Here is an 11,348-nt window from a genome sequence, read left to right on the forward strand (position 1 = left end):
AACAATTTTTTGAACTTCTTGTTTTTATAGGTTTAATTATATTACACCAATACTTTTGTAAAAATTATTTTTTTTAATGACCAAAATTTCATATAAATTGTTTTATACTGTTTTAAAAAAAAAACTTTTTTAATAAGGGTAATTATGTACTAATTTTTTTAGAGTTGACGCTTTTATTTGATATACCACTTTTAGTGGCCAATATAAGTACAACTCGTATATCGGCCTCACAACATAGACAATTTGGTATTCAAAGATACCGGGTAACCAAAAAACGAGTGACTAGGTGCTTCAAGTAAGGAAAAATTACTCAATAAAAAAAAACACAAAAAAGAAATAACAAGCCAGCCTGTAAAACAGCAACTATCGATTCTGATCCTAGCAAAACAGAAAGACTTATGATATCGCTCTTAGTGTGCAAAATATGTCAACGTATCTAAAAGAAGAGAGCTTAACAATGCCGCACTGCGGAAAACGCTTAGCTATTGCAGCTGCTTCTTGACGAAGATTTTAATATTAACACTAAAAAAAAACTTTTCATAAAAATTACTAACTACTGTGTGGGCTAATTTAAAAGTTTGTCGATAGATATAAATTGTTATTAGTTCCGAAATCAATGCAAGATAAAAACTATTAAAAAACTACCACGAAGTCATTTTGCAGTAAAACGAATAAAAAAAATATCAAAAAAGAATATTATATTCTTAATTCGTGATGCAAGATAGAAATAAATAAAACAAATTGTTTAAAATATGTCTTAATTAATAAAAAAGCAAAAAAGTAAGAAAGTGTCTTGCGTCCATTAACTAAAGAAGACGAATCTCTACAAATCTACCATGTGGATTACATGAAACTACACGAAATTTAAATTACAAGCATAAAAATAGCATACATAAAAATTACAAGCACATTTTTGCAGTAATTCACGCCTTCATCAAATGACGCCGCACAATTCTTATGATAATGGGGGTACAGTTAAATTAGCTCAAATTTATATATATTGCAGTTCTTGGCATCTTGATAAAAACCTTTCACGTGCGCTACCTCTAATGGCTCCTAGTTTTCGAGTTATAAAGGGTCAAAGTTTAAAAAGATTGATTTTTTCCAACATTTGACATTTAATAACTCGAAAACTGGCCACTATCACATCTAGCAAAGGTCACCACTGATTTACCACAAACTAATGGACAAATAGAACTTTTTAACCGTACCATCATACTCGTTTTAGCCAAAATGACGGCCGAACAAATGGTATAAATATTTGCCAAAGCTATAGCTAATACGGAACTCAACGTATCAACGGAGTATCGATACTACTCCGTTTATATTATTTGAGACCAGAATCCGGACAAAAAAGGATTTTGTAAACTTGAATACTTGTAAACAAATAAGGTGCAAAACAAAGAAAAGAATTAAGAAGATTCAAAAAAAAGTAAGATGCAATATTGTTTAAAACGCAGAGACCTTCAGAAATATTATATTAACGACCTGACTGCAATAAAAAGGACATAAACTGGACCTGAACTTAAACTGAAGCAAAATTTTCTGGGTCTTTACTGGATTAGAATACCGATGAATTAGACTTCTTATGTTAATGAAAAGAAATTATTATTAATAATAATTAACAAGTACTTAATTTAAGGATAATTATAAACTTTTAAATATTTTGTGTAGCGTGCGTAACAGGTCAGCTGAGATTGTGGCGGGTTCTTCACGTCTGATGCTGAGTTACGCCGTCCCTGCCCACCATATGTAGCCGTCCGATGAGTAGCTAATTATTAAATTTCATAACTCGAAAACGAAATCTCGGAAAAATTTTTCGAAGAAGAAAAATAACTTTAAAATTATCTGAACAACATGTCCTTTCACAGACACTATAATTGTTCTGAATCACTTTATATATTTGCATTATTTTTTTTTCTTTCTTATATCGGCGCACAGCATCCTTATAATGGCGCAGTTTCTTTATATTTAATTTTTATTTCTGAAAGAAAACTTTACATCACGATATTTCCGTTTGTAGAATACGTAGCGGAAAAATAAAAACACTTTTCTGATATAGATTGACTACAAACTACACGATGAACCTATTTAAAAAGCAATCGGTTTAGCCGTTATTAAAATCCGAAAATCTATTCATTTCTCAATACGTCGTCTTGCGTAATAGAGGCTTGGTAGTACACTGCGCTATACTTGGCACAAGGCACTACCGTGCCTCTTAATCGTAATAAATACACCAAATTCGACATTAACCACACCAGTATACTCTTTGTAAATAAATACATCATATATCTCAGTTAGGAAGTACAAATTAGTTCGGTCCGTTTTTTTTGTGGTAAAAATGATTTTATTTCAGAATGTTCGCGATTCTACTACTCGGTATATGCGCGTTGAAAGCATATCTAATGCCTATATCAGAGCACATGTAAGTTCCGCATGTACTACTGATTCTGTCCGAAATTGTACGATAAGGTGCTCGTTTATCGAAATTATTTCGTCAACTTGCCGATCCGTTTTAGTAGCTCAAGTGACACGATACGCAGTTTACTCATTCTTTTCTTTTGTAATTACTCTGCTACTGCGGAATCTTGACAATCTCCGGTCCGCTGGCCTTTGGTGCAGCTCGCCGCGAGTGCATTTAATTCTCATCAACAATCAAGATTTATATCGTTGGTTAATTATTCTGCCGTTACACGGGTCTCGGCACGGAATGCGAACATGCTTCCGCGGTCGTGAATTCTCTGGCTTCTTGCGTACCTACTCGTCCATGCTCAAAATTATCTGTTCGGTTCGGGCGTGTACTCCACGCTTGTCAAGATCTCCGCCGCGCGTTTCTCTGTAAGCCTTGTTCACAAGTATTGGAAGATATTCGAGCGCCCGTTTGTCTGTTGCGATTCGCTTCGTTTCGAGATCGAGCGCGCGTGTCTCACGTGCAATTTATAATTTATTTTGTATGGTGCGAGTGTTTAAATAAACGTTGATTGTCATTTGTTATATCCCGAGCCCTTAGCAACAGAGGCTCGGGAATAACGTCGGAATGTCGCACGCGCGCGACCGTTTAGCTTGATCGGCAGAATACCGCCGATCAAGGTAACCCGGCATTTCCGGCCGGGACGCGAAGTCCGAGGACAGTCGCGGTTGCCACCCGCGATTCCGCTGATTGCTATGATTTTTGGCATAGCAACAGTAGGAGATATATAGGGGCAGCCGCGGCCCGGACAGTCAGTCGCTAACTAGTATCTCGCGTGGAATCTTTAATTAAACGACAAGTGTAAAAAAGGAAGAAAGAAATAAAGAAGTGAACAAGAATAAACGAAGAGGCGACTTTATTCTCCCAAATATTACAAGTATCTCCGGAGAACGAATCCCACGGCACCCTCGCGGTGCAACACATTGTTAAACTTCACAGTTTCTTATTTCTTTGTGAGTACCGTGTTGCCACTTTAAACGACGGTCACTTCTGGCTGATTCCGGCATTCTCGCGTACGCGTAGCGTGCTCCAAACACGCGTATGAACGTCTATACAGAATTTTTAGAACAATATAGATTAATTAAAGTATTGTCTTTGTTCTCCCTGTTTTCTCTGGATCCTATTCTCTCAGATAATTTTCGAATCCCATCGTAATAAAGTGTTTTGTTTTTGAGGCAATCAAAGCTAAGAGTGAATTTTCGATTTCTTCGAAAAAAGTAAACCAATGGCCAGTCAAATCATGCTGCATTTTTCGAAACAACCAGTAATCAGAATAAGCGATGTTCGAAAATTACGGCGGGTGCGGTAAAATATTTCACTTAAGCGTTTCTAAATATCTTTTTACACTTTTTGCGACATGAGGCCGAGCGTTGTCATGCAGAAGAATAACCTTATCATGTCGTTGCTCGTATTCTGACCATAATTCTCGTAGTGCTCGGTTCAAACGAATTAATTGTAGCCTATACCGGTCACTCGTAATGTAATCTTCAGATTGTAGCAGCTCATAGTATACAATGCCCCTTTGATCCCACCAGATATACAGCATGACATTTGAACCATGAATGTTGGGCTTTGGTGTTGATGTTAAGGTCAATGGTAACGATTGATCGGGCATAGCATAAAATTTTTTTCCTCTTAGAGTTGTCGTAGAATATCAACTCTCATCTCCAGTTATAATTCAATGTAAATTTTTTTTTGTTGTTTTTGGATCAACTGCTCGTAAGTGAAAAATCGCCTCTCAACGTCTCTCGGTTTCAATTTATGGGGCACTCAATTGTTTTTGTTACACCGTGAACAGTGGTGTAGGGTCCATTCTCCAGAGGTTGTAGAATCGGCGAGGCATAATTGTAAAATAAATAGTCTTGCGGAGTTAAATTCAATCGTTTTATTTCTTGTTTCCTTTTTTACACCTTCAAAACGACAAAGCGCGATAATAGAGGTTCGTTTGTATTTACCCGCAGGCAACCCGTGGTCGGCCGCTAATATACTCGGCTGTTGCTGTGTAAAAATCATAGCACTCAGCAATTCGCGAGTGGCAACCGCAATGGTTTGAGAACCGTCGCGTCTCAGCCGGAAAAGCTGGGTTACCTTTATCGGCGAGTTTCTGTCACATTTGCTATTTGGTTCGCGCGTGTAAGAATTTGTCGATTATTCTCGAACCTTCTGTTACCAAAAGCTCGGGATATAACACCTTGCTTCCGAATCAGTCCCATAGATTTTAGTCGTACGGATATTGCTTGCTGAGTTACTGCCAATAATTCTGCAAGCTCCTCTTGCGTTTGATTCCAATCTCAATCGAGTAAAATATCCAGTTTGTTATTATCAAATTTTTCTGGCTGTCCAGAACAAGGCTTGTTTTTCAACGCTAAAATCTCTATTCTTGAACCGTCAAAACCACTTTCTATATGATTTTTTAGTTGGAGCATTGACGTCTGTGAAGTTGGCCCCTCATTTTTAAATTAAAAAAAAAACGAGGGAGTTCTGAACTCGTTTTAAAGAGTTCTAGAGTTCCTGATAATTTTTAGAAAGAGTTCTGCCCTTTAAACTAATTAAAACACCATTTGAATAACAGGGAGGTCAACTTCACGACCCCCCATTTTTGGATTTTTGTTAAAAAAAGAGGAGTTCTGAACTCTTTTCGAAGAGTTCTAGAGTTCCTGATAGTTTTTAGAAAGAGTTCTGCTTTTAAAATTAAAACCGTAATTAAAAAAAAGATCCATTATTTTTCTTTTAGCAATTTTCACAGTTTTGAAGTGAGTTCTGTCTCCCCCGGAGAGTTTTACAAATAAGTCCTACAGCGTTTCGCGCTCCGACCCGATGTTTACCGTGAGACGGATAATTTTACAATCGACGGTGCGACAATGATGTTCTAAAGTTATAGCTTTAGATGTGTTACGTCAAGGGATGGAAATTTTGTGTGAGTTCGTTAACCGCTTCTCGGATGCTTAGGAAAAGGCACGAGAACTGGTAAGGAGGAGGAAAGGACTTGGAGAGTGACGTAACAGCCGATCCATGCGTGGCGCGTATTTGGAGAGGCCACGCGTAAACACACTAGGAATAGGTTCGAGTCGGTTGCGTGGAGAAACTAGCGCGTAGTATTTGTTCTTTTTAGGGAAAGAAATTTAATTCTTATTCCCTGGGATAGAACTTGAGGTGGTTATTCGCAACAAAGGATACTTTGGTTAAGTTGAAATAACTATTTCTAAGTTCTCAATAAGGTAGTTTGACAATTTTAATATTAATTAAATACAAGTTTAGAATATAAAAACAGATTATACGAATTTAGTGAAATAATTATATAAAAAGAAAGAGGAAGAGGGCTTAACAAAAGATATAATTTAAACATTTTAAAAATTACAAAAAAAGAAAAAAGAAAAGGAAATGTATTAATTATTTTAAGTGAGACAGAGATTAAAGCTAACAAATATAATTTAAGATTGTGAACATTATTCTAAATCGATTTCTATAATTTCTGTAATCCGGGCTGTCGACCTTGGAAATACTCTGTCGATCAATCTGATCGGAGTCAAGAAGGGGTGTTCCACCCCGGGATAATAAATGAGAATATTATGATCAGGAGTCGCCCTTCTGGCTTCTCTCCTGATCTCCTCGGGATCAAATGAGTCGGGGCCTATTGTATAGGCCCTTTCGGGGACGGGATCCGTCCACGGAGTGCAGGTCCTCCGGAGGAGTTCGAGGAGAGGGTCTACGACTTCTCTTGGTTCCTCTTGCTCCTCCAGGAATTCTACGCTCGGGGCGGGAGAAGGGGAATGTTCCGGGCTGTCAGTCTCATGCCAGGAGATGGTTTCATCCTCGGCAAAGGAGTCGACCTCCTTGGGTTCCCCAGGATAAGGAGTCGGTGACCGGATGGGAGAGGAGCATGCTCTAGGAGCAACTCCAGGAGAAGGTCCGGAGGAATTCAGGGAAACATCTGGAGTATAGGATGGAGAAGTAGGGCGGAACAGCTCCGGCTCAGGTTCGGACGATGAAGTCGGCCTCGAACGAACGGTGATGGTGTTCGCGGCGGAGTATTCTCCTCTGACTCAAGGTCTTCACCGTTTATCGGCGAGTTGGGAGGTACAGTGGGCGGAGAAGACCATGACCGCTCTGATCTGGTTTTCGGAGGTTCCGGTGTGACCTCCCTTGGCGCTGCCGCGAATAAGAATTGGACAAAGAAACTTTGGACCAATTCTCGCAACTCTCGTATCTTGCGATTTCTTCGGGCGCGGCTTTTCTTAATGGACCGAAGGTTTCTTGATTCCACTAAAAGGTATCAATTTGAATTTGATTTTAATGAAATGATTATAGTGGGAAAAATGTCAAAGCAACACGCCACATTCTTCCTTCCGGATCTCTCTATAGATCGCCTCAAAGATTCTCCCGGTACCTCTGACCTGATAGACCATCACTCAAGCTAAGGTTTTGATAGTCACCATTTACTGGCAGCATATCGTAACCTCTGACAGGAGGAGACCCATTAACCGAATCGAGTCAGCGGAGAATTCAAAAGATTCTAGAGAGATGCCTACTTCGGAAAACGCAAACGGCACCCTGGCAATACCCACGTCATTCATTTTTCAGGAATTTGAATTTTAGAATTTTAGTGGAATCATTTAAAAGAGGAGGAAGTAATAAGGTTAAATGAAATAATGAGACTTACTTTTTGTCGTCTTCGGTTGCTTTCGGACGAGTCCCTCGCAACTTCTTTATTGGTATTAAGTTGAGACAGCAGAGTCACAAGTCACACAAAAAAGGCGGTAGTTTGTTCGTGAAAAAATTCAGAGACTGAATGAGAGCGAGTCCCGCTGAAACACGCGGTTTTATAACCTTGGAAAAGGGGTGGGCTAGCGCCGGATTTTCATTTTTAAAAAAGTCAGTGCTCTGATTTGCCGGCCGTGTTCCTCCACTTTTCTTTTTCTTAATTATTGGTTATTCGGATCTCATCCCTTCTCTGATTTTTCTAAGCTCTAGTTTTTGTCCTTAGATTTTTAATTAGTGGTGAGGAGTTCCCGATATCTATTGGCCCGAGAGAAAAAATTCGGTTGTACTAAACTCCGCCCGCATGGCTTCCCCTTCCAACCTTCCAGAATATTGTCATTAATAGTTGGGAGAAAATTCTTAAGGACTTTTTTTCGTTATCACCGGGTCGCGTTTGTTTATGGGATCCGGTCGCGTGTCATATTCTTATGACTGCAGAGCTTTCGCCCCCTTCGTTTGTTTATACTTCGTAGTTGCGATCTCAAGTACTTCACTTATCGCCAGATATTTGATATTGATTCTAAATCGTTTTAGGTTCCTTTTAATATTCTTTGAATAGTTTTCTGTTTAATTTTCTGTCGGTATCTATGCCATGATTGTTCTAAGTTTAATTTAAGCATCCGGCGGGAAAGATTTCGGAGTGTAAATTATTTCTTCTGGAAGCCTGGAAGTTCTTTCTCGTCACCAAATAGTTACGGTTTACTCTTTTTATCTAATTTATTGAACGCGTGTCGGAAAAAAGGAGATGTGGAGTCCGAGGACGTAACAGATGTAAGGATACTGTTTAGATGCTGATTCAAGCACGTTCAACTCTATTGACAGGGAATGCTGCAAGAAAGCGATGCTAGGCCACTCTTGCTAGGCTGGTTTCTTTTGTCTCTTATGATTATTGGAGTGAAATTACGGGAGGCTCCGAGTTTTGAGAACGTTTATAATGCATAAACAAAAATTGGCGCTAGTTTTTAGATAAATCACGTTCAGAGGCTGCAACGGAACACCAGCTTGGAACATGAGCGTTTTGGTGACAATCGTTCTGCGACGATCTTTAAATCTGAACTTGCTTGCTTATTTATTAAATCTCATACAGCAGTAAATTAAATAGTACTCAAAATTACTTGCATATATCGAGTCAATTTTAGACTTATCTTGTTTTATTCACTCCGTCTCAAACTTAACACTTTTTATTCTTTTCATTATTTTTTGCAGCTGCAGGCTTAATAGCCGAATCTTCTTTGCTTCTCTAAAAGTATCTACTCACAGAATTCATACGACTTGGAACTTGATGAGATTATTCTTATGATATTGTACCATTGGAGCACATAAACGATTAACGACTCAAATCTCTAGCTACATATTTTTATAACCGTTCTGAAGTTTATTGCGCTTGTTTTGAAATTGATGTTGTAACCCGAAATCCATTATCACATTAAAATAAAAGATGTAGCACGGAATAACATCTCGCAACACAATTAAAAAAAAGTCACATCAGCTACCCACTTTCAATTGAAAGAACTAATAAATATTAACCGTAAGAATAAAAGGTTAAAAGACCTTATTACCGAAAATAACAGATCACCGAGATTGTATTGCCTCAGTAATCAAATTTCGGCCATGCAATCTGCTGACGCCGAAAAAGCACTCGAGTTAAATACCCGCGGACCAACAAAAGCCGGTAGTTGCAAATCACCTCACGTCCGTAACGTGAGATGTGTCGTGTGCTGCTCAAAATACACACCTCGCTGAGACGAGGTTGCGCGATAGTACAGTATAGTGCAGAGTGAGCAGCTATCGACAAAAAACTCAAGTGTATTAATAAATGTGAACTACTATATTGACAAAAGGTGACTTGTAACTTGTCGCCCTTATCTACCCAAGATCTAGACGGCCCCGAAAGATGGACCCCGTGCACCGGTCGCGGTGCAACATTGACAACTCACGCGCTAGGATCTCGTCAAAAATTCACGAGTTTGATCGCTCGTCATTCGAACTCAAGACTTTAACGGGAACTAACGTATCATTATGTTTGTATTGGTCGGTTTATTACAGCTTTATTATTTTTGTTTCTTTGTTAAAACGTGTCAAAATTCTTTTTTGTGACGTGGAATTGTGATGAGAGTGAGAAAATGTGCAGAAACCCGGTACCGAGCGTAACAATATATTTAATATAAAATAAAAAAAAGAATTGAAGCAATTAAGCCTAAATCCAATTCAAAATATAAAAATAATTTTTGAGTACTAGTTTACTATATTTTATGTTTTTTTTATTTTGCAATTTGATAAATATATTTGCAATAACATTTTTATTTTATTTCTATTTAGTAATATTATATTGGCATAACTTTGTATATTCTTAAGGTCTATTTTGTATAGATACTTTACTACTTTTATGGTAATAAAAAATAATATAAATAAAATTATATTTAAAATAATAAAAAACAATACAGTATTTACTTACGTCATTTAAAATAATTTTTACTCCTTCTTTTGTACGTCCAGATACTACTACAAGCCTAGGTAAGTCATCACTTGGTGCTCCATTGTTGATTTTATTTTTAAGATTCGATTGTAGTAATATATGGCTATTACTACCTCCAAATCCAAATGAATTAACACTAATATAACCACCATCAAATTGTGTTGGTTCAGTAACAACCTTTATTCTTCCTTCTATAATAGCAGTCAACTGTTTTCGTGGACGTTTATAATTTATAGTAGGTGTGATTATACCAGTTTCCATCGCTAATATTACCTGTAAAAAATTTTACATTTTTTAATTATATGTATGCATTATAATTTTATCAATAGAAAATAGAATATTAATTAGTGCAATGACATTTTAAATACTGTCAATTTTAATTAACTTTAATATGTATATACTTTTGCAATTTGGCAAAAACCACTGGCGGCTTCAGAATGTCCAAGATTTGACTTTACTGATCCTATCATTAAAGGAGAATTTCTCTTAGAACATAAAGCTTGATCAATGGCCATGACTTCGACGGGATCACCAACAGCAGTACCAGTCGAATGAGCTTCCACATATGATAACTCATTAGGTGAAACTTTACATTGTTCATAAAAATCTTTTAACAATTGTTTTTGCATTTCAATAGATGGAAAGGTAATACCTTCTTTTTTAAAACCATCACAATTTACTTTACCGTATATACAGGTCGCATATACTCTTCTTGCGTTTTTAATTTTTTGTAGATATATTACTGCGACAGTATCGCTACGCATATATCCGCAACCTTCCTCGTCAAAAGGTTTGCAATAACCATCAGTAGATAAGACACCTAAAAAAATTTATTATTAATGATAAATTTAATTTTCTAAATTTTGATGCATGAATAAATAGATAAAGATAAAAAATGCTTGAGTTTTGTTGTATCGCAGACATGTGCACTGGAATCGTCTTTTAAAATCGTTAGAGAAGTAAAGCCGAAAGGTGTAATAAACAAACGACAACGCACTAGTTCTAGGTAAAATAGATTTCAACCAATTTTTTTTTAATTTTGTGTAGTTAAAAATATTATTAGTGCTACGTCCGCGCTCGGAAAACTTGAAGATAAGAATCCGGAAAAACAACTGATAGCCAGAGGTATTGTTGTTTTTGCAAGTACAGTGACCGGCAATAATGGCTTTACTCACTGCGGCGACGGCAGCTAACGCGCGTGAGCTAGCGTGATGTGCGTCAGGTCCCACCGCGGAGCGCGTACGTGAGCCGCGGAGCGCCAAAAGAAGCGAGAGGACGGAGGAAAATTTGGAGGGAGACGTTCTCATGCTCTGTTCTGTTTGTGACCGTGCGTTTGAGAGAGAACGCATGAGTGATCGCTAAGAAATTATTATAGGCGCACCTTCGTTCTCTCGCTTGCACGCGTTCGTGTTTATACGGGCGCGCAAGGATAGAAATAGATCGCAAAAATACGATATTAATTCTAGCGTATACTTTAAGACATTTCGCGACTAATGACAACTGAAATTGAATACCCGTGTTACTTAAATCGCACACCCAGGGCCCCGATTTTCCTAAGTAATATAAAACTTGTCGTGAAACGGCTATACCGAACTAAAAACTCCACCGCAATTAAACTTAATAACGCAAGAAATAATTCACGAA

The 11,348-nt window shown here is 37.7% G+C and overlaps 1 protein-coding gene across 4 annotated transcripts in view; it reads right to left on the reverse strand.

The window, feature by feature from the left end:
- The window catches only part of LOC139104110 (fatty acid synthase-like), a 317,124-nt gene that overhangs the window by 209,954 nt on the left and 95,822 nt on the right, over positions 1 to 11,348 (reverse strand). For all 4 annotated transcript variants that reach the window (XM_070659343.1, XM_070659342.1, XM_070659341.1 and 1 more), the window contains exons 4-5: positions 10,106 to 10,524; positions 9,684 to 9,977 (exon numbers count right to left, since the gene is read on the reverse strand). In XM_070659343.1, coding sequence (XP_070515444.1) covers positions 9,684 to 9,977; positions 10,106 to 10,524 — 713 coding nt within the window. The remainder of the gene's footprint in view (positions 1 to 9,683; positions 9,978 to 10,105; positions 10,525 to 11,348) is intronic.

Source organism: Cardiocondyla obscurior, linkage group LG07 (assembly GCF_019399895.1).
Source record: "Cardiocondyla obscurior isolate alpha-2009 linkage group LG07, Cobs3.1, whole genome shotgun sequence".
Lineage (NCBI taxonomy): Eukaryota > Metazoa > Arthropoda > Insecta > Hymenoptera > Formicidae > Cardiocondyla > Cardiocondyla obscurior.